The 23,768-nt window shown below is 38.2% G+C and overlaps 1 protein-coding gene across 1 annotated transcript in view; it reads right to left on the reverse strand.

The window, feature by feature from the left end:
• Window positions 1–908: 908 nt before the first annotated feature.
• LOC128661553 (CLIP-associating protein 2-like) overlaps window positions 909–23,768 on the reverse strand; it is an 898,219-nt gene continuing 875,359 nt past the window's right edge. Inside the window, exons 28-29 of the mRNA XM_053715796.1 lie at window positions 20,491–20,607; window positions 909–1,274 (exon numbers count right to left, since the gene is read on the reverse strand). Of these exons, the coding sequence (XP_053571771.1) occupies window positions 1,188–1,274; window positions 20,491–20,607 (204 nt within the window). The 3' untranslated portion in view covers window positions 909–1,187. The remainder of the gene's footprint in view (window positions 1,275–20,490; window positions 20,608–23,768) is intronic.

Consider the following 23,768-nt stretch of genomic DNA (forward strand, 5'->3'; position numbering starts at 1 on the left):
TGTAGCTCGCTCTATTCTCTATAGAAGCCACATGTGCATAGTTGCTCGTCTCAGAAAAGACGCAGTCTGAAAATATATTTGGCATAGGAATAGCTTCTTAAAATATATATCTTATACTCATACAGACATTTAGTGTTAAAATACAGCACCCTAACTGTGAAGTTCTCCACTGAAGAATGTAGAACTACATTATTTTTTATTTGGTGCAACAAAGTAATCCAAAACTGTTTTGAACTTTGCAGGGGCACATCTAAAACCATTGGCATTCGTCCATTTCAACAGAATTTGAAATTTACCTCAAACTTAGGTCCAGTTAATTTAGTCACCAGGCTTGGTCATTCACTATTTACTCAGTAATGGCAAAAGTCCTCTTTTTTTAAGTATCTTGTTCCGATACTCCAGATATAACCTTGGCACAAGACTTTTAATAAAAAAAAAAAAAATATTTTACATTGATGTGGAGGTTTACAAATAATCACAACCAACCAATATCAGCCCTCCTGCAAACTCATTTCCTGAGTAAAAGAATTGCTCCTTCTTTTTGACTGATGATCAAAAACTCTGCATCAGGAGAATTCCTGTAAAATCTTCATTTTTGTTTTTTAGACTTATATCCACAAAACTGCACATCAAGCTAAAATTTGCATTTCTAAATTTCTTTTAGGGTCCTCGAAGTACTAACATTAATTCATAAATAATCTTAACAGACCAGAGAGCTTTAGAGAATCGGGTCCTAAAGTACCTTCCTTAAGAAAAGGCGCACCTTTTGTATGGACTGCACATAGTTTTCAGAATTAATTCCTTAAGAATAATCAGGTCTCACTCCATGCCTTTTAGAGCATCAGTTTCATATTATAGCTAAATATAGTTTAGACAGAACTGAGAAGTGAAATAACTTCAACACCAAATTTAACTTTTTGAATAATATATTTTTTTTCCAAGAAGAGACACAAGTGTGCATAGGAATGAATTAATTGCATTTTTAATAAGTTAAACAGACTGCTGACCTCTAGATATTGCAAAAGTCACATGCAGGCCACCAGGTAGTTTCTCTGTTTAGGAAAGTGAAATCTAATGAAAATATGAGATTATGTAAATAGGGGTTCACTGTTAAAACATTCTTAATTTTCTTAAAAGATCTGGAACAATGAGAGAATAAAAGAGAACCAAAAACAACATGGGCGTCACTAGCTTTGACCAGAATAATCTGCTGTTGAATAATCTGCTCCAGATCCTGCCTGTGCCCGTTTGATGTAGAGGTTCAGCAGCTTCATCTAGAGAGAAACACAAATACAGGGAAAAATTAATATATGAGAGACTTTAATGAATTTATAAAACCATCATTTATGCTCTAAACCAACACTGTCGCATCATGAACAGTTTTTGACAGAGATCACCTAACAGGTAGCAGTAAAAGGCAGAGTCCTTCAACAGATGTGACACTAAATAGTGAATGACTAAAATTACTCCACATATGTGGAGTCATTGACATCAACCGAATAAGGTTGATGTCAATGACTCCACATATGTGGAGTCATTTTAGTTATTCCATCTGGTATTGTAAAAACACTTCGGACATTTAACGGGACATAGAACCCCAAATAGTTTTTTCACGATTTAGAGAGGGAATACCATTTTAAATAACTTTCCAATTTACGTCTATTATTTCATTTTCTTCATTCTCTTGGCATCCTTTGTTAAAGAAACATCAATACACATGGATGAGCCAATACCATGAGGCATATACTGTATGTGCAGCCACAAATTAACAAAGGATACCAAGATAACAAAAGAATTAGATAAAAGGAGTACATTGGAAAGATGTTTAAAATTACATGCTCTATCTGAATCATGAAAGAAAAAAATGTTGGTTTTATGTCCTTTTAACCACTTAAGGACTGGGAAAAACTTATTCAAAGGACCGGAGAATTTTTAGCATGTTTGCTATCACTTCATTTAAACAAACAAAGCCTTTGTTTTTTATTTATTTACAGATTAAACCTATATTTTTTGTCATAAGAGTTTTCAGTGGATAACAGTTTCAATTAGCTATTTATTCCCAGAATTAAGAAATGATACATTTACCAAAAAAAGTATATAACATATTATCACGTTCCCCTAAAACCTGGAGCTTTCTAACTGTAGAATAAAAATCTAAAAATGTGCACAATAGCATCCTCTGATTCAGCTAAAACCACACAAGTAAATATTTTGCATTAGGCAACCCAGAATACTGATCTAGGCTATAAATATGTTTAAAGTAGACAACCCAAGTGATTACTGGTGATTCAGTGGTCTTTGGTCACTTAGTGATCTACAGTCCCTCCATAGTCAAGACCATTCATTAAAGGGACAGTAAACACCAGAATTTTTGTTGTTTAAAAAGAGAGATAATCCCTTTATTACCCATTCCCCAGTTTCGCATAACCAACACAGTTATAATCATACACGTTTTACCTCTGTAACTACCTTGTATCTAAGCCTCTGCAAACTGCCCACTTATTTCAGTTCTTTTGACAGACTTGCAGTTTAGCCAATCAGTGCTGGCTCCCAGGTAACTTCAGGTGCATGAGCTCAATGTTATCTATAGGACACACATGAACTAACACCCTCTAGTGGTGAAAAACTTAAAAAAACCAAACTGTGAGCCTACCTAGGTTTAGCTTTCAACTAAGAATATGAAAAGAACAACGCAAAATTAGTGATAAAAGTAAATTGGAAAGTTGTTTAAAATTACATGCCCTATTTGAATCATGAAAGTTTATTTTGGACTTGACTGTCCCTTTAATCTCTGAAAAATCACCAGCCAAACGATCACTTAGCAGCTATTATTAAATATATATCAGACACTTTGTGATCACCATTAACTCACTAATGAAACTTATAAAACATACCACACGTTTTACAGTAACTTTACCCAAAAAATGGCCCTGAGTCATCAACCCACTTTGACTTTTGCTTCTTAGGAGACACTTAATGAGCAACAGTCCTGTCACTGGTCACTGTATACCTAGTGATTACCACCAGCCAGATAAAAAAAGTACAAGCTACTGTATGAGCTTAAAACTATGTAAAGTTAATATAAATGTATATCCGCTAACTCTTTATTTTAGTTAAGTGACTTAAAGGGACATGAAACCCAAATTTTTTCTTTCATGGTTCAGATAGAGACTACAATTTTAAACAACTTTCCAATTTAATTCTACTATTAAATTTGCTTCCTTCTCTTGTTATCCTTTGCTGAAAAGTTTATCTAGGCAAGCTCAGGAGCAGCAGAGAACCTAGGTTCTAGCTGTTGATTGGTGGCTGCATATATATATCGATTGTGATTGGCTCACCCATGTGTTCAGTCATAAACCATTAGTGCATTGCTGCTCCTTCAACATATGATACAAAGAGAATGAAACAGATTAGATAAAAGAAGTAAATTAGAAAGCTGTTTAAAATTGTATTCTCTATTCAGGAAACACACCTTAACTCAGTTGAATCTCTTAAACTCAGAGCCTCGTGGGTTAAAGAAGTGTTCTACACGCCAAGTATGGGTAAGAAAAGGGGAGTTGCTATTCTAATCGGGAAAAAGATTCAGCTTGAGATTGTGCACTCTGAGTCCGATCCGGAGGGGGGGTATGTTCTGCTAAAAGTAAGAATTGCTCGGGAAATCTATACAATATGTAATGTCTATGGTCCTAATGTATTCGATCCAGAATTCTCGGATAGTATGCAATCCAAACTTCTTCTGTATAGTCAGGGGCACATAATTATCGGAGGTGATTTTAACATGGCGCCGCAATGCCCGCTCGATAGGTGTAGAGAAATTAAGAAACAGAAAAAACATAAAAAAGATAACCTAGAATTTAAAATGTTTAAGAAAATAGAGCAAAATTTATCACTGCGCGATATTTGGCGACTTCAGAATCCTGATACCCAGGGATTTACTTGTCTCTCAAAAGCACACAAGACCCTGTCACGAATAGATCTATTTCTTATAGATGAGCATCTAGGATCCCTTACGGTGCAAGCAAGAATAACCCCCATATTATTATCAGACCATGCCCCTATTACCCTGGATATCCAGCTTAAATACCCACGACCCAAAACTCTGCGTTTTTTCTTCCCATATTATTTAGCGACAGATATGAAATTTAAAACTCGTCTCAGGTCTAAGTTTGAGGAATTTATACGATTTAATTCTGAATATATTGAACGCCCAGAATTACTATGGGATACCGCTAAAGCGGTTCTCAGAGGAGAAATCTTAGCTTATAATATAACCCTAACCAAGAAACTGAAGTTAAGAGAAAAAGAAATAAATAAGGCATTATCCAATTCATACAATACATTTTTGTTGCATAAGAATGCCTCAAACTGGGCGAAGTATGTCCAGGCTAAAGAAGCCAGGGATACATTTGTGCTGTCCCAGCAAACTCAAAAAGAAATAAAAATTCAGGCTAAGCTTTACAGATTTGGGAACAAGTCTGGAAAGATGATGTCTAGGCTGGTTAATAATGAAAAAAAAAATCTCGTTTTGAAGAACTCCTGGAAAGGGATGAGCTAATTTCAAACCCTGACAAAATCGTATCTGCATTAGTGGAATATTATCAAGGGATATACTCTTGTAAAGGTTATGATCAGGATAAATCTGTAGATTTTTGGAACAAGATAGTCAGCCCCTCAATAACTGAGGACTCTAATAGTACTCTTAATTCTCCTATATCTTTACAAGAAGTAATTCAGGCAATTTCTAAATTACCTATTAATAAGGCGGCTGGCCCGGATGGATTACCTAGTGAATTTTATAAAATATTATCTGAAGAAATCTCTCCGTATTTAACAAATCTATATAATGACTTTTATATTAATAGTAAACCAGTTTCTGCTTCATTTTCTTCTTCTTATACGACTCTAATTCTTAAGGCAGGGAAGGACCCAAGGTTTAAAGAATCTTATAGACCAATAGCCCTGCTCAACTCAGATTATAAGATTCTAACATCTATTTTAGCATTCAGATTACAATCAATTTTACCATTAGTAATCCATCCAGACCAAGCTGGCTTTCTAAATAAACGAAATTCATCTGCTAAAATTAGGGAACTACTGGCCACACTGGAGTATTTTGAAAAAAGTCTCTCTGAGCAGGGAGGGGAGAGGGGAAGAGCCTGAGGCGCCGGACATGGCAATCCTCTCTATTGATGCAGAAAAAGCGTTTGACTCTGTTACATTTAAACATCTTAACACATCTTTACTGAAGTTTGGAATCAAGGGCAAACTCCCTGACTTTGTGGAGAGTCTCTATAAAAATTCAGCTACAAGTTTGATAATTAATGGAACTGTATCTTCACCAATAACCTTGGAAAGAGGAACGCGCCAGAGCTGTCCCCTCTCCCCTCTTCTGTTTGATGTTGCAATTGAACCCTTAGCAATTATGATAAGACAAAGCTTGGAGGGAATAAAAATTTCAAATCATGAGATGAAAATAGGCCTATATGCAGACAACGTGTTGCTGTATTTATCCAATACTAAACTTAATATCCCAAAACTTATACAGATAATTGACCAGTTCGGTACCTTTTCAGGGTATAAAATAAACGCAGCTAAATGAGAAATTTTTTTGATCTGTAAGAAAAGTGACTCTTATCTGGAAAATCCATTTAAAACAGTTATAGACTCATTTAAATATTTAGGTATAAGTATCCCAGTGAACTCTGACAATTTATATGATTATAATATTCCCCCAGTTGTTAGACAATTTAAGGAAAAAACTTAAAACATGGCAGAGCCTACCACTCTCAATCTCGGGACGAGTGGCACTAGTTAAAATGATCCTCCTTCCGAAATTACTATACATACTTCAGAATGTTCCAGTAATTCTTTTGGAAAGGGATGTACGGATGATTAATGGCCTATTTAGACAATTTCTCTGGCAGGGGAAAAGATCACGGATATCTCTTAATAAACTCTCCCTCCCACGTGAGTTTGGAGGGTTAGCATTCCCAGACATTAGAGCGTACAACCTTAGCTTTCTGGCATGAACAGCAGCTGGCTGGATTCTGACGAAAGACTATATTTTAAATAACCGTCTTGAGATAAATATATGTAGTCCCTACCTCCCTTTAGCTCTTTTACATTCCTCTCCCAAGGAGCTACCGTCAGAAATTAAAAGATTAAAAGTAATCTACAACCCTATCAGGGCATGGTGGAGGATTGTAAAAACTCTTTCAATTAAGTCCAAGATTTCGTACTACCTACCCCTGATAGGGAACCCAAAATTCCAACCTGGGTTACATTCTGAAGTCTTTAGTAGATGGCACAAGAATGGGTTAAATTAACTGGCACTCCTGATAGACAGAGATAGAAAAAGTATTAAAACATTTGAAACATTAAAAAGGGAATTTAACCTGCCTAATAAAGACTTCTTCGCTTACTTACAGATAAGGCATTTTTTATCTGAACTAATTAGAGAAGAGGGCTGGAGTTGGGAACTAGGCAAACTTGAAAATTGGCTTATACTCATGAAGGCCGATCGTATGTCTATTTCTGTGGGATATCACCTATTAGGTGTCGGCAGGGGTAACCTTAACTTGGCAAGAATAGTTTCAGCATGGACCTCACTGTCAGCAAAGAATAGGGTTGACCCCAAAACCTTGCAACATTCCATAGCTAAGGTGGCTAGGACAACGCTCTCTGCTACATGGCGGGAAGCACATCTCAAGTTACTCCACAGGGCATATTTCACCCAGGAAAAGGGTCTTAGGGTGCACAACTCGAGCTTTAATAAATGTCCTAAATGTTCTCTCCCAGCAGCTGACATAGAACATATGTTTTGGTTCTGTCCAAAAGTGAGGAACACATGGCGCAAATTAGAATATTGGTTGAATAGGATACTTAAAACGCTACCTATAACTCTTACATTATTTCAGGTGATATTATGTATGGATGATTTAAACAAACGTCATCCTAATGACAAAATGATATCTATTTCTATCTTAGCCACTAGATATTTAATATGTAAAAAATGGAAAATGCGTTCTGTACCAAGTGTGGCGGAAATTCAGAATTGTTTGAAAAAACAATGTTTATTAGAACAAAAAGACACAGATATTAATAATGAAGAGGACATAAGGAATTTCTTTAACAAATGGTCAGTATATATTGTCACTCCCTGAAAGCGAGAGAGAATATATGATCTTCCCTTTTCAAAATTCAGAACTAGTACTGCTGGGTATATGGTAGATGGACTGCTGGGGGGAGACGGGAGAATTGCGTTTTTCCCTTCCCTTCTTCTTTTTTTTTTTTTTCTTTTCTCTCTCTCTTCTTTTTTCTTCTTTTCCTTCTTCTTTTTACCTCAAACAGAAAACCCCAATATAAGATGGTTTATGGCAAGAATGTCTCCTTTTATTTGTAGACTCAAAGGAAAATATATATATTTTTTTTCTCACTCCTCTTTTTGAGGAAAATTGTCGGTTAGTGGATATTTAATATAACCTGCTTTTTCTTTTCGCTCTCTTTTTCTTTATTTCCTTGTTATTTGAGTCGAACCTTTAGAAGATGATAATTGTTTCCTTTTCATAATGTTACGAATTAAGTCTGCATCATTGTATAACCTGCCATCTATGTTGGTTAATAAAGAACAATTAAAAAAAATTGTATTCTCTATCTGAAACATGTGATAAATACATTTAAAAGACTCTTTAAGATCTATTTGGCCGAATATGAGGATTTGGAACCTGAGTATCCTCAATATATTTTATGGGTCATAAAGATATCAAGACGGACAAAAAAAAAAAAGAAATAAAAATAAAATAAAAATAAAATAAGGTGAGAAATACCTAGCAAAAGGTCGACTGGAATGGAGCTTAAGGAAATAAAAAGCAAGTATAGCTGGCTTTACTTGCATTTTATTTCCTTAAGCTCCATTCCAGTTTAACTTGCCTTGGAAGGAGTTCTTTTTTCACATAATTAAAAATTACAATTTGGAGAGAGTTATTATCACCAATCAGTCCCCATGGTAATACAGATCATTCAATAGACTCTGAACGCTTCACAAATATATGAGTCACTTAGTAGTTATTAGTCATCTGTAAATATAGCTTAGATACCTTGTGATCACCAACAGTTGCAAAATCACCAGTGTTACTTATAAAACACACAGCATGTTTTACAGTGACTTTGACCATGGCAGTGGTCACAAAACATCAACCCACTATTACTTTTAAGGGCCAGATTACATGTGGAGCGCTAAATAACAAGTGATAACTGCGCCATAAGTACGTTTTTTGTGCAAGTCGGGTTGTGTTGGTATTATGAGTTGAAAGTAAGTAAGCTGTTTTCACTCTTGCGGGTTAAAAAACAAACTTAAAATATTGTGTGTGCGTTCTATAATTCCCCCAATGGAGAAAAAAAAGTGTGAAAAAAAAGTGTAAAAAAAAAAAAAACTAACGCCCTACTCGAGCACAAACCCGATCACTTTTTCTCATGTTCACTAACCCGACATGAAAATACGAATATTTCACATTCCAATGTTCTTCACAAACAAAAATATGTTCTATTTATTCATAAATAAATATTTTTATATATATATGATTTTTTTTTGGTACAATATAATATCTATATAGCTATATCTATATATATATCTCACTCTATATATATATATATCGATATATACAGATAGAACATAATCCTGCTATGTGCATAATATTGGAATGTGAAATATTTACAGTAAATACGTAGTTATCTACTTAACCGCAAAGGGTTCAAATTTGTGCATATGTATTATGTGTCTACATATGTACACATATATAGACATAGATATTGGTATTTGTCATACATATACATATTTGGACATGTTCATGTATGTTTTTATATGTTAAAGCCCTTATAACTTTTGTGTGCAATATTTGTTTATCAGATAGTGTTATTATGAGTGTAACTGTAAATTATAATGTATTTTTGATGTGTATTGGGACACTTTTTAGTTTCATGAAACAGTTAACCAGAGCTCTGAGGAAGCGGTAATCAATCATGGGGAAAATTGTGACTGCGCTTAAGCGATCACATTTATTTGCAGCTTGTAATACTAGTGGTAAGCCCAACGCACACAAACACCCGCGAAAAAAACTGCTCACTCTTCATTTTACTTAAAGGGACAGTAAACCTAAAAAATAATGTTATATAATTCTGCACATAGTGCAGAATTATATAACATTATTTAGGTGCTATAGCTATAAAACCCTTTTTTCACTTTTAATATTTAAAAAACATACCGCTTTTACAGACCCGCTCTCTGCTCTCTGCTGAGCGGGTCTGTTTTTTTTAGTCAGCGCATCGGGCCAGCTGTATAGTCACAGCCCGGCCCGACCGCGCCATAGGACTAAGTGCAGCTCGCTCCTGCTCTGTCTCACAGCAGGAGCGAGCTTCACTTAATGCTATGGCGCGGTCGGGCCGGGCTGTGACTATACAGCTGGCCCGATGCGCTGACTAAAAAAAACAGACCCGCTCAGCAGAGAGCAGAGAGCGGGTCTGTAAAAGCGGTATGTTTTTTAAATATTAAAAGTGAAAAAAGGGTTTTATAGCTATAGCACCTAAATAATGTTATATAATTCTGCACTATGTGCAGAATTATATAACATTATTTTTTAGGTTTACTGTCCCTTTAAGTGGGTAATTTGCTACATTTGCAAAAATTTAAATCTGCAAATAAGTCCCAATTTCAAATTTGCATGCAATAAAGTACTATTTGACAGACGGCTAGATTACGAGTTTTGTGTTATGAGGGGTGCGGTACTAACTTGCACGTTATTGTCACCGCTCATTTCCCTACATCGCTGGTATTACAGGTTTTCAGAAACCCGGCGTTAAAAGGCAAGAAGTAAGTGTAGAACAAAATTGAGCTCCATACCGCACTCCAATACCAGCGCTGCTTAAGTCAGCGGTGAGCTGGTTGTACGTGCTTGTGCACAATTTCCCCATAGACATCAATGGGGAGAGCCGGCTGAAAAAAAGTCTAACACCTGCAATAAAGCAGCGTAAAGCTCTGTAACGCAGCCCCATTGATTCCTATGGGGAAACTAAATTTATGTTTACACCTAACACCCTAACATGAACCCTGAGTGTAAACACCCCTAATCTTACACTTATTAAAACCTAATATGCTGCCCCCAACATCGCCAACACCTACATTATATGTATTAACCCCTAATCTGCCGCTCCCAACATTGCAGACACCTACATTATACTTATTAACCCTTAATCTGCTGCCTCCAACATCGCCGCCACTATACTAAATTTATTAACCCCTAAACCTAAGTCTAACCCTAACACCCCCTAACTTAAATATAATTAAAATAAATCTAAATAAAACCTACTATCATTACCTAAATAATTCCTATTTAAAACTAAATACTTACCTATAAAATAAACCCTAAGATAGCTACAATATAACTAATAGTTACATTGTAGCTAGCTTAGGGCTTATTTTTATTTTACAGGCAAGTTTGTATTTATTTTAACTAGGTAGACGAGTTACTAAATAGTTATTAACTATTTACTAACTACCTAGCTAAAATAAATACAAATTTACCTGTAAAATAAAACCTAACCTGAGTTACACTAACACCTAACCTTACATTACAATTAAATAAATCACCTAAATTAAATACAAATACCTAAATTACAAAAAACAAACAAACACTAAATTACACAAAATAAAAAACAAATTACAAGATATTTAAACTAATTACACATAATCTAATAGCCCTATCAAAATAAAAAAGCCCTCCCCAAAATAAAAAACCCCTAGCCTAAACTAAACTACCAATAGCCCTTGAAAGGGCCTTTTGCGGGGCATTGTCCCAAATAAATCAGCTCTTTTACCTGAAAAAAAAATACAAACAACCCCCCCCAACAGTAAAATCCACCACCCACACAACCAACCCCCCAAATAAAACCCTAACTAAAAAAAACTAATCTCCCTATTGCCCTGAAAAGGGCATTTGTATGGGCATTGCCCTTAAAGGGGCATTTAGCTCTATTGCGGCCCAAAGCCTAACCTAAAAATAAAACCCACCCAATAAACCCTTAAAAAAAACTAACACTAACCCCTGAAGATCCACTTACAGTTTTGAAGAGCCGACATCCATCCTCAACGAAGAGAGAGAAGTCCTCAACGAAGCGACAAGAAGTCCTCAACAAAGCCGGGAGAAGTCTTCATCCAAGCCGGAAGAAGTGGTCCTCCAGACGGGCAGAAGTCTTCATCCAGATGGCATCTTCTATCTTCATCCATCCGGCGCAGAGCGGGTCTATCTTCAAGACATCCGGCGCGGAGCATCTTGTTCCAATCAGCCAATAGAATGCGAGCTCAATCCTATTGGCTGATTGGATCAGCCAATAGGATTGAAGTTCAATCATATTGGCTCATTGCATCAGCCAATAGGATTTTTTCAACCTTAATTCCGATTGGCTGATAGCATTCTATCAGCCAATTGGAATCTAAGGGACACCATCTTGGATGACGTCACTTAAAGAAACATTCATTCGGGAAGAAGACTTCATTGGAAGAATTCTATCAGCCAATCGGAATTAAGGTTCAAAAAATCCTATTGGCTGATGCAATCAGCCAATAGGATTGAGCTTGCATTCTATTGGCTGATTGGAACAGGATGCTCTGCGCCGGATGTCTTGAAGATGGACCCGCTCTGCGCCGGACGGATGAAGATAGAAGATGCCGTCTGGATGAAGACTTCTGCCCGTCTGGAGGACCACTTCTCCCGGCTTGGATGAAGACTTCTCCCGGCTTCGTTGAGGACTTCTTGCCGCTTCGTTGAGGATGGATGTCGGCTCTTCAAAACTGTAAGTGGATCTTCAGGTGTTAGTGTTAGGTTTTTTTAAGGGTTTATTGGGTGGGTCTTATTTTTAGGTTAGGGTTTAGGCTGCAATAGAGCTAAATGCCCTTTTAAGGGCAATGCCCATACAAATGCCCTTTTCAGGGCAATGGGAAGATTAGGTTTCTTTAGTTAGGGTTTTATTTGGGGGGTTGGTTGTGTAGGTGGTGGGTTTTACTGTTGGGGGGTTGTTTGTATTTTTTTTTAAGGTAAAAGAGCCGATTTCTTTGGGGCAATGCCCCACAAAAGGCCCTTTTAAGGGCTATTGGTAGTTTAGTTTAGGCTAGGGGCTATTTTTATTTTGATAGGGCTATTAGCTTAGGTGTAATTAGTTTAAATATCTTGTAATTTGTTTTTTATTTTGTGTAATTTAGTGTTTGTTTTTGTAATTTAGGTATTTGTATTTAATTTAGTTAATTGTATTTAATTTGCGGGCTTTCTTGCGCATCATCTTTAGATCAGGCTTCCTTCTGGGACGACAGCCATGCAGACCAATTTGATGCAGTGTGAGGTGTATGATCTGAGCACTGACAGGCTGACTACCCCATCCCTTCAACCTCTGCAGCAATGCTGGCAGCACTCATACGTATATTTCCCAAAGACAACTTCTGGATATAACGCTGAGCACGTGCACTCAACTTCTTTGGTCAACCATGGTGAGACCTGTTCTGAGTGGAACCTGTCCTGTGAAACTGCTGTATGGTCTTGCCCCCCATGCTGCAGCTCAGTTTCAGGTTCTTGTCAATCTTCTTATAGCCTAGGCCATATTTATGTAGAGCAACATTTCTTTTTTTTCAGATCCTCAGAGAGTTCTTTGCCATGAGGTGCCATGTTGAACTGCCAGTGACCAGTATGAAAGAGTTTGAGAGCGATAACACCAAATTTAACACTCCTGCTTCCCATTCAATCCTGAGACCTTGTAACACTAAAGAGTCACATGACACCGGGGAGGGAAAATGGCTAATTGGGCCCAATTTGCACATTTCCACTTAGGGGAGTACTCACTTTTGTTGCCAATGGTTTAGATATTAATAGGCTGTGTGTTGAGTTATTTTGAGGGGACGTAAATTATGCTTACCTGATAATTTTCTTTTCTTCTGACGGGAAGAGTCCACAGCTGCATTCATTACTTTTGGGAAATACAGAACCTGGCCACTAGGAGGAGGCAAAGACACCCCAGCCAAAGGCTTAAATACCTCCCACACTTCCCTCATCCCCCAGTCATTCTGGCAAGGGAACAAGGAACAGTAGGAGAAATATCAGGGTGAAAAAAGGTGCCAGAAGAACAAAAAATTACCGCCACCTCATAGATAAAAACACGGACGGGATGGACTCTTCCCGTCATAAGAAAAGAAAATTATCAGGTAAGCATAATTTATGTTTTTCTTCTTAAACGGGAAGAGTCCACATCTGCATTCACTACTTTTGGGAAAACAATACCCAAGCTAGAGGACACTGAATGCAGACAACGGGTGGGTACAAAATGCGGCCCCTATGAAAGGCACCAAAGCCTGAAATTACCCGACACCCTATAAAAATATAGACGACATGGGTGAAAACCCAAAGCCCAGGTAACTGCACATTAGTTACACTGCCAGCAAAGTTAAACTAGAGACCACTCAGTCCCAGAGACCGTCGAGCCCAAACAGCCTCTGAGGAGTCAGCCCCGCGGTTCACGATTCCCAAGAAGGTAACCAGCCAAAAGACAAGGACTGCTATCTACCCCCAGAAAGGAGAACAGATTCCCAGGAAAAAATCCAAAGGATCATTCTTCACGGCTCAACAAGCATAGAACAACTCAAAGTTGTCTTACGATAGTAGTGCCCTGGGAGACGAACTCCCTAGAAACACAAGGCCTGAATAAAAAAGAGATCCATACACAGGGAAAACAAGTCACAAAGGACTCGAGGGACACCCTCTTATCCCTGATCCAGTCACATATCCTAAGGTACTCCAGAAAAACAAGAGTTCCCTGATGCCTTATATCAAAACGAAACCTGCAGGCTAGGCCAGCAGAGACAGCGGCAAAAGGATAACTATCCCAGCAGCTAGGAAGGAGCTCTCCAAGAGAACACCAAACTTTCTGAACAGGAACTCTCAATGACCAGCTACTAGGTAGGAAAGCTGACTCAGCCATTGCGAACCCCAGCCACTGAAAGACGTTGTAAGCCTGCTAACACACCTTCAATTTTCAAGTAGCTGTAGCTGGTTTTGAACTGTTGACCTTCCAAAAGCTCTTCGAAGACCAGGCTCCATGAGCGTCCCCTCCCAGAACCAGACGCCAGTATAAAAGGGAAGGACATCAAAAGTTCTCCCACCAAAGGGGAGGACCAACTCTGGAAGAAAAACGGTCAACACTACATAGGTAACAGATCCCGAACTTCCATCCAGGGTAATGGTCCCAGCCCAAAGCTAGTTAAAGACTGAAGACAAGAGTTCCAGACCTCTGGAAGAGAAAGGAAGGGTCAACGAGGAACAAAACCCCCGGATAGGCCTCTGACTGCTACTACAAATGGCATTCTACCATGATTCAGATAGGCATTGTGCATGGGTACGAGACCCCCTACACTGCTGTCTTCCCCAAAAGGAACACTTCCCAAGGTAAGAGGGCCCTCAGACCCCAGACATCTATATATCAGAATCCAACATCCAGCAGGAGCCCCAAAAGGGATCAAACCCTCTGCCTTACGCTGCAGAAACGGAGGGACCAGTCACTATATTGCATCCCCCTTTCCAGGATTCTGAAAATGCAAGAAGGGAAAAGATCCCTACCGGCAGGAAAAACAGGACCCACAGATTGCCATATAAAGCTGCGTTAGGCAAGGATAATTTTAGGACTTGCCAGATGAAAAGTACATAACCATAGCTGGAGATGAGCTCTTGACCTACAGCTTCCAAAGAAACATAGTTTACCACTAAGTCGATGCTGGACACCACAAATGCTAAGGTAACTCCAAACCAGGAGAACCCCACCCTCGCTCTAGAAGAGAAGGGAAAAAGCCACGGAAAACACCCTACCATAGGGGCAAGCTTCCTCGGCCATATCTCCAACCCAGTTGAAGACACCTGAAGTCTACAGTAACATCAAATGAGCCAGAAGACCAGTAGGGACCTGTCAGGAAGACCTAGAGCCTAAGCTACAGGCAGATAGGCATCTGCCCCATAACAAAGCCCCGTCCCCTCTGAGAGAGGTACCCAGGACCGCAACACCTAAGGTGATACCAATCCGTCCACCCCTCATCTAGGGAGAGACACCATCTAAAGTCTGTACACTTGGCAATCCAGCAACAGCCTCAAACCCAGGAGTCTGAAAGAGCTCCTGAAGAGTTGAAGAAATCTGCACTCAGTGTACTTGGATCGCAAGGAAAATATCGTAGACAAGCGATAACACGTGTTACACATGCTGGCAAGGTAGCAACCAACACCCAAAGGTGAATGAGAACCCTTGATCTTGCTCGTCATCCCAGAGAGTTAGACATAAGGCACCCTCCACGAAGTCCCAATGGAACATCAAGGATAAATGGCCAACTACCTGACCCCAAAAGGGCGACCGTCTAAGACCAACCATGATTCTTCAATGGTAAGCCTAAGGCTAGAGTTGCAATGAGGACGTAGAAACACCCGAATGTCAAAGACTGAGGTCAGACCAAGGGTAAAAGATGGAAGAGACAACAGCCAGAGATCATTGTAGGATCGGTCTTCCAAAAAGAAAACCCTTTTTTCACAGGGTAAAGCTGGAGCCCCGCAGCTCCCCACAGAAGGCAGGGAACCCCTGCACACCACCTCTTAGAACTCTGAGCAGAGGAAGAAGGCCATGCCCATGCTTCCAGACCAGATAATCTGCCCAAGGCGGGAAGGAAGGAGACTTTGCCACCGCAAGAAAATGCTTAATGGGCTAAAAGTCAGCATACGGAGAACCTCGAGTGAAGATGCAATTCGTTCACCACTCGGAACACCAGACCATATAGGTCACTCACATCTCTCAACTCCAAAGGAATGGAAATGACGGTTCTGAGTCCCCAGGGACCTGAAAGAACCATAACAACATCTGCAAAGGCAAAACCATATCCCAGGCGAGTAGCCCGAAACAGCCAACCTTAGATCGGCACTCACAACCCATCAATCAGTGGGGTTGTATTTAAACAGTAGGCCTTATACTTCAATAGCATTAGAGCCTGGAGTCCATAGCAATAGGCCAAGAGATATTTAGAATCTGACAAGATTGATCAGCACCACAAGGGTGACATGAACCCAGCTAATAGCCGAAAGCGTCCGACCAGTACCAGCCTGGTATAAGAACACTCCAGAACTGCCCAAGGTCCAAGAAATTTCGACCTAAAGGATCAATAAATGAACTAGAAAACATAATTCTATTATTCAAAAATGCGCTTCCGAGAAAGTGCCCACGCGACCACAAAATCGCAAGTATCGGTTCTAGAGAAGAATGTTCCAAAAACGAAATTCTAACAGACATGAGCTTAAGAAAAAACAAATTAAAAGCATCCATACGGATCAAAAATAAAATGAAGGCAGCACCCATCGGGTGAACGCCCAGGGTGAATGAGAACGCTAATGGGACCAGCCGATCAGAGACCCCATTTACCCCAGCTCAAAACTGGAACCGAAACATAAGGAAAAATAAAACGGAGAGGGTAAGGAGATTGGTTTCATCCCCAAATATCATATCCAATTTGCCATCCAGCATCTATGGTCTCGGATCCCTCGGTCCACTAGGAATGGGATCCTCCAACATCGCCAAAACGTGCCTTAAAAGAACACAAAGACGTGCCAGCCTATAACGGAAGGCAAAATCATCTCTCGCCCGGATCAAGAAAGACCCTGGCCCCTGAAGCCTCAGAGGCCAAAGCTTCCCCAGAAGGCCGAACTGAATCAGGTGATCCCATACCTGACGGGCCCTGGATAACAGAACATTTCTTAGAAACATTTCACTTGGGAAATATAAATGAGCCAGTGCCATGGAAATGGCTATGCGGAACTGTGCTATAACCTCTGGAGGAAACGAGCCACCCTCCGGAGAAGGAGTAAAGGCCATAGGGACACCTGCTTGTTTAGCCGAGAAAGGGTCTGGGGCACAGCCTCATGGGACATAAAAACCTTGGAGGCGGATGGCTCAACGCACTCTAAGCTCCCTGATTCAGGGGAAGAGAGTACTCTAGAATGGCAATCGGGACATAACTGATAGGCATTGATAACCCGGGCCATTTCATATTCATCACAAGATACATTCTCCATATCAGAGCCATCCGTGTCCAACATATCAGAATCCTCCATAATCTTGGGATTAAAAAAATGACAAAAACTAACTGGAACTCTTTTAACACCCCCAATGGCTGGGGCACTCACCCCCTCCTGTGAACCAGACAACCCACGAGCTAGACTCTCTCTCACACACAGTCAGCATACGGAAATGAGAAACAACATAACCGCACCCGTCACGAGGTGCACTGTGCCAGTCACAGAAAAGGGCGCGCAATTTCGAGAGATTGCGTCAGTAAAATAAGGCCGTTATGTTCCGTAAAAGCTGTGAGCCTAGGTATTGCTACACATATGCAGATAAAACCATATAACAAACATGAATAAAGTCCCCCCTGTTCAATAACCCCCCTCAGGAAATATTAACCCATGACTCCTTATTAAGATTAAAGAAGTCCCACTTGGACCCTACCTTGTTTCGTTAACATAACATTCACATATCGAAATAAGATGAAACAATCTTACCGGAATCTACGCCATGGAACAGGAACACGGCCCTTCAAGTGTGACAGATAGTAGCCTCGCTTCTGACATGGACTTGAGTGAATAAAGGTAGGCAGCGAAACTCGTCAACGCTGATTACCAAGGAGCTGTTAATATGAGTGGAGATGGGTTCACAATAAAACTCTCCCTGCATCTCTGGACTCTAACTTTTATCCATGCTCTCACTGAGAGGCTGATAGGATTACTTAAAACTCCAGTCCCATTGCGAAGATTACTACCCTTCATAAGACTATCTCAAACTTCTGACACTTTTCTGCCAACCTGCTGTGACGAAAGGCAAAGAATGGCTGGGGGATGAGGGAAGTGGGGGAGGTATTTAAGCCTTTGGCTGGGGTGTCTTTGACTCCTCCTGGTGGCCAGGTTCTGTATTTCCCAAAAGTAATGAATGCAGCTGTGGAATCTTCCCGTTTAAGAAAAAAATAATATATATATATATATATATATATATATATAAATATAAAATGTGTATATGTATGTATTTATGTATGTATGATTCTGAGGCGCTGTTATGTTGCACATTTGTTCAGGTGGCTCGGTTTATGTCTGTTAAGGATCCCTTTCTTCTATATAGTTGTTTTTAGGGCTATCAGATAGATTTCAGAATATGGTCTTCCAGAGACCATACGGTCTACTGTTCCTAAAATCCTGTGATGGCTAAGGCCTTTTTTTCCAGTCAGTTCTAGATCTAGTATCTATTGTTCCTGTTCCTCTGTTGAAACATCGGGTGGGATTTTATTCAAATCTCTTCATTGTTCCTAAGAAGGATGGGATTTTCCGGCTAGTTTTTGGATTTGAAGGCACTGAAGTAGTTTCTCAGAGTCCTTTTCATAATGAAAATTATTCAGTCTATTCTACCTTTTGTTTAGTTGAGTCAGTTTTTGTCCTCTATATATTTAATGGATGTTTTCCTTTATGTTCCAATTCTCAGGGAACATCATCAGATTCTAGGTTTGTCTTTCTAGAAAAATATTTCTGCTGTTTCTTGGCTTTAACGTTTTGATACCTAGATTTACTTGGAGGTGGGTCAGCCTTTTCTTAGACTGAAAGCTGCTTATTCTACCAGTTCAGTAGTATTTTTACCCTGCTTATTCAATGGGTTCTTTTGGGTTGTGGATTTTGTTTCACTGTGAAAAAAATATGTTCTTTTTATCCCACTCTTATTTCTCATTACTCGTGGACACCACTGCTTCGGTATTAGTTCCCAGGAGTAATGGATCAAGGACTCTCACCACCTGTATGAGAAAAAAACATTGCTTACCTGATAAATTAATTTCTTTCATGGCGGTGAGAATCAACTGGCCCCCACAATGTTTTTTTTTTTTTTGTGGTGTTTGGTTTATTTTGGCTAATATATTTTTCCCTGCTCCTATTTTTTTGCTCTTGTTACTTTTTCCATATTGGTTTGGCTATACATCAGACTGGTAACAGTGAAGTGGGAGGGGTTTTATAGGGCTCTTGGGGCTTGGGAATAGTGGACTCTCACCACCATGAAAGAAATTAATTTATCAGGTAAGCATAAATGTTGTTTTTATTAAATGGGGCAGTTCCAAATCATATGTAGAGTATTAGGAAAACTTGATGAACACTTTAGGCAAAATCTTGCCACTTGTGCTTTCATCTACAGTATTTCAAAGGAGAAATATATGCACCATGGAGAAGCTTAGAGTATGATTTATGTATATCAGCAGAGAGTGTCTCCTTCCTAACCTGTTGAATACTTTATTAATAATAATAATATAAGTGAAAAAATCACAAATTACAACACATATAATAAAAATGTGATTACAAAGGATATAGACTTCAAGAACAGTCGCTCTCCAAAAAGAGAAAAAGGCACAAAGATAGTATAAAATTGTTTTTAATATTATGAAACCCCAAATGGAATAGCAAAATAGATATCCACATATACTGGAGCAAAATATAGTCTATATTGAAGGCATATTGTATGATTAAGGGCTTATATGCAGCATATCCCCAGACTGTATCCAGTAAAAAATTAAAAATGTGTATTACAAATGAATATTCAAAAATAATAAAATATTTAAAACACTTGTAATCAATGCTTATGAGAAAACCACCCAAAAGAGAACAGCCCTGACCGCTTAGTGGCCGCTATTGTGTTTTCTCATAAGCGTTGATTACAATGCGACCACTGCTATAAAGTTTCACAACGGACTCCTTAATTGGGATAACGTCTCTTCTTATAGCGTGATATTGAGCCCTCTGAAGACTCATCTTAGAATAGGGAATATTACTAGAAACACTTCTAGCACTGGGTTGCTAAATCTGTCTGCCAGAGTTGCTATATTATAATCTTCCCCAACTATCATAGACATGTTTGCAAAAGCCAAGAATTTCTTCTGAAATTCCTGCCAGAACTCTCTTCTGTGAATTGGGGCCATAGAGTCCAGCAAGAACCAGTTACCACTTACTAAAAGTCTGTATTACCCTGTTGAATAGTTAAAGGGACACTCAAGTCAAAATAAACTTTTATGATTCAGAAAGAGCAAGCAGTTTTAAGACACTTTCCAATTTACTTCCAGTATCAAATTTTGCACAGTCTTGTTATATACACACTTTCTGGGGAACAAGATCCTACTGAGCATGTGCACAAGCTCACAGGGTATACATATACTAGTCTGTGATTGGCTGAAGTCTGTCACATGATACAGGGGACCGGAAAATAGGAGAATTTGTCAGAAAAAAAAATCTACTGCTTATTTAAAATTCAGAGTAAGTGTTATTGCATTGTCTTTTTATTATGCACTTGTTAATTATGATATTCTACTGCATTGAGTGGTCCCTTAATGTAACATTAGAGCACATGCAAACTTACTTTACTGCCAGTGAGTTGACTGAGATGAGGTTTTAGCTCGTCACCAATTACTGCATGGATAGCTACGAGGCAGAAAACGCAGGATTTACGAACGCTGCTCTCAGAATTATCATAACCCTGAAAAAAATAAAATATTTTTTTAGCAGAAATTTATAACAGGGCAATTATATTTAGCACAAGCAACCAACATGTTTTATTCTCACTTGACCCTGAATACTGTTCCACATTTGGATAATGGACACATTTTTTGCATCTGGTTACTTGTTTTTTTTTTTTTTATAATCTACTCTGTCGAGGGTCAGCTGTCTTTTTTTTTCATTTGTGGATTTTATAGAATATAACACAATAGCCACACTTGAAATTTTCAAGATTATATTCGAAATTTATTGAGCATCTCTTCTTCCAGTCTTTTGTAAACGGTATTCCTGCAATTAACATATAGTTGTATAAGGTGATTATCAAACAACATGGAAAAACAATAGTTACAACCACAAAACTTAGGAAACATGCTTTATGCAAATATTTGAATTTTTTAAGATATTCTTGCTGGATAGAATGAAAGGCGTGTGTTCTGGTTTGTTTTACACGTGTTGTCAGGACTTTTCACCTACACTTATAGGCCCAGAATGCAGAATTCATAAAAACTTTGTGGTTTGCGTCTCGTTATTTTGATGCTGATGAGGTTGTCATTTTTTATTTTTCATTTACTTCTCTTTAAAGGGATATGAAACTCAAAATTATTCTTTCACGATTCAGAGAGAGAATACAATTTTTATTAAAGGGACAGTAAAGTCAAAACTAAACTTTCATGATTCAGATAGGGCATGCAATTTTAAACAACTTTCCAATTTACTTTTATCATCAAATTTGCTTTGTTCCCTTGGTGGTATTTTTTAAAAGCTAAACCTAGCTAGGCTCAAACTGATTTCTAAACAGTTGAAAACCGCCTCCTAGCTCAGAGCATTTTGAAAGTTTTTCACAGTTAGACTGTGTTAGTTCACATGTGTCATATCGATAACATTGTGCTCACTCCGTGAAGTTATTTAGGAGTCTTCACTGATTGACTACACTGAATGTCTGTCAAAGGCACTTAGATAAGGAGGGTGTCTGCAAAGGCTTAGATACAAGGTAATCACAGAGGTAAAAAGTATATTAATATATCTGTGTTGGTTATGCAAAAACAGGGAATGGGTAATAAAGGGATTATCTATCTTTTTAAATAAGAAATTTTTTGTTGTAGACTGTCCCTTTAACTTTCCAATTTACTTGTATTATATTTAATTAATTATCTTGATATTCTTTGTTGAAGAAACAGCAATGCACATGGGTGACCTGCTTTACAACAAAGTACCAAAATAACTAAAATACAAATTAGATAACAGAAGTAAATTGGAAAGTTGTTTAAAAACAAAATTTATGTTTACCTGATAAATTATTTTCTTTCAGAATGATGAGCTCCATAACATATAGTATATATTTTCCGCCACCAGGAGGCCAAGAACCTACACAAAAGCTTAAAATCGCTCCAATCCCTATTCAGTTCAACATATAGCCGAGTAGAGAATAGGAAACATATAGGTAGGAAAGACAAAGCAGGGTCTGTAAAGATGTCTATTAGAACTGTTGCCCAAAAATTTAAATGGGTGGAGCCTAAGGACCATCATCATTTTGAAAGAAAATAATCAGCTAGGCATAAATTTTGTTTTCTTTCTTAAAATGATTTTGGTACATAGTCCTCCATACCCAAGCAGATGGTCTATGTTACGGAAAGGATAGTGTTTGTCATGTTTATGTATTAAAACACATTAATATGTAGATAGCGATATTTATGTTCACAATAGTTCAAATGTTAAGTGTTAACTTGCTGTTTCATTATTACAGTGGCTATTAAGACTGAGCATTTGTGGTGCAGGAGGGGTTGGCAGTTTGTTCAGTTAGTAGTTTTCCCTGTCAGTGAATGTAAAATGGCAGCTGTCAGTAAAGAAGCTCAATAAAGGATTAATCTTAAGCAGTTTGTTACAAGTTCTTTTTATATCAACATTGGTAGCAGAGGATGGCTGCCAGTTAGAAGATTCCTCATGTGTCATGTGAGTCATACAAAAGCTGGAAAAATTAATTAAAAATATGGATGCGTGTGACTGAACTGAAATAAAGAAACAGACACTTGCTGTTGCATGTGAGCAAGAGAGAACACAATAGAAATACCAGGGGAAGATTTGGTTAAAATTGAAGGTATGGACAGAGTTTTTCTAAAAGAGGAGAAAGATTGAGCCTTTTAACCCCTTAATGACCACATCACTTTTCCATTTTCTGTCCATTTGGGACCAAGGCTATTTTTACATTTTTGAGGTGTTTGTGTTTAGCTGTAATTTTCCTCTTACTCATTTACTGTACCCACACATATTATATACCGTTTTTCTCGCCATTAAATGGACTTTCTAAAGATACCATTATTTTCATCATATCTTATAATTTACTATAAAAAAAATTATAAAATATGAGGAAAAAATGGAAAAAAACACACTTTTTCTAACTTTGACCCCCAAAATCTGTTACACATCTACAACCACCAAAAAACACCCATGCTAAATAGTTTCTAAATGTTGTCCTCAGTTTAGAAATACCCAATGTTTACATGTTCTTTGCTTTTTTTGTAAACTATAGGGCCATAAATACAAGTAGCACTTTGCTATTTCCAAACCATTTCTTTTCAAAATTAGCGCTAGTTACATTGGAACACTGATATCTGTCAGGAATACCTGAATATCCATTGACATGTATATATTTTTTTTTAGAAGACATCCCAAAGTATTGATCTAGGCCCATTTTGGTATATTTCATGCCACCATTTCACCGCCAAATGCAATCAAATAGAAAAAATTGTTCACTTTTCACAAATTTTTTCACAAACTTTTGGTTTCTAACTTAAATTATTTACAAACAGCTTGTGCAATTATGGCATAAATGGTTGTAAATTCTTCTCTGGGATCCCCTTTGTTCAGAAATAGCAGACATATATGACTTTGGTGTTGCTTTTTGGTAATTAGAAAGCCGCTAAATGCCACTGCGCACCACACGTGTATTATGCCCAGCAGTGAAGGGGTTAATTAGGGAGCATGTAGGGAGCTTTTTGGGGTAGTTTTAGCTTTAGTGTAGTGTAGTAGACAACCCCAAGTATTGATCTAGGCCAATTTTGGTATATTTCATGCCACCATTTCACCGCTAAATGCGATCAAATTAAAAGAAACGTTAATTTTTTCTCAATTTTAGGTTTCTCA

This window comes from Bombina bombina, chromosome 5 (assembly GCF_027579735.1).
Source record: "Bombina bombina isolate aBomBom1 chromosome 5, aBomBom1.pri, whole genome shotgun sequence".
NCBI lineage: Eukaryota > Metazoa > Chordata > Amphibia > Anura > Bombinatoridae > Bombina > Bombina bombina.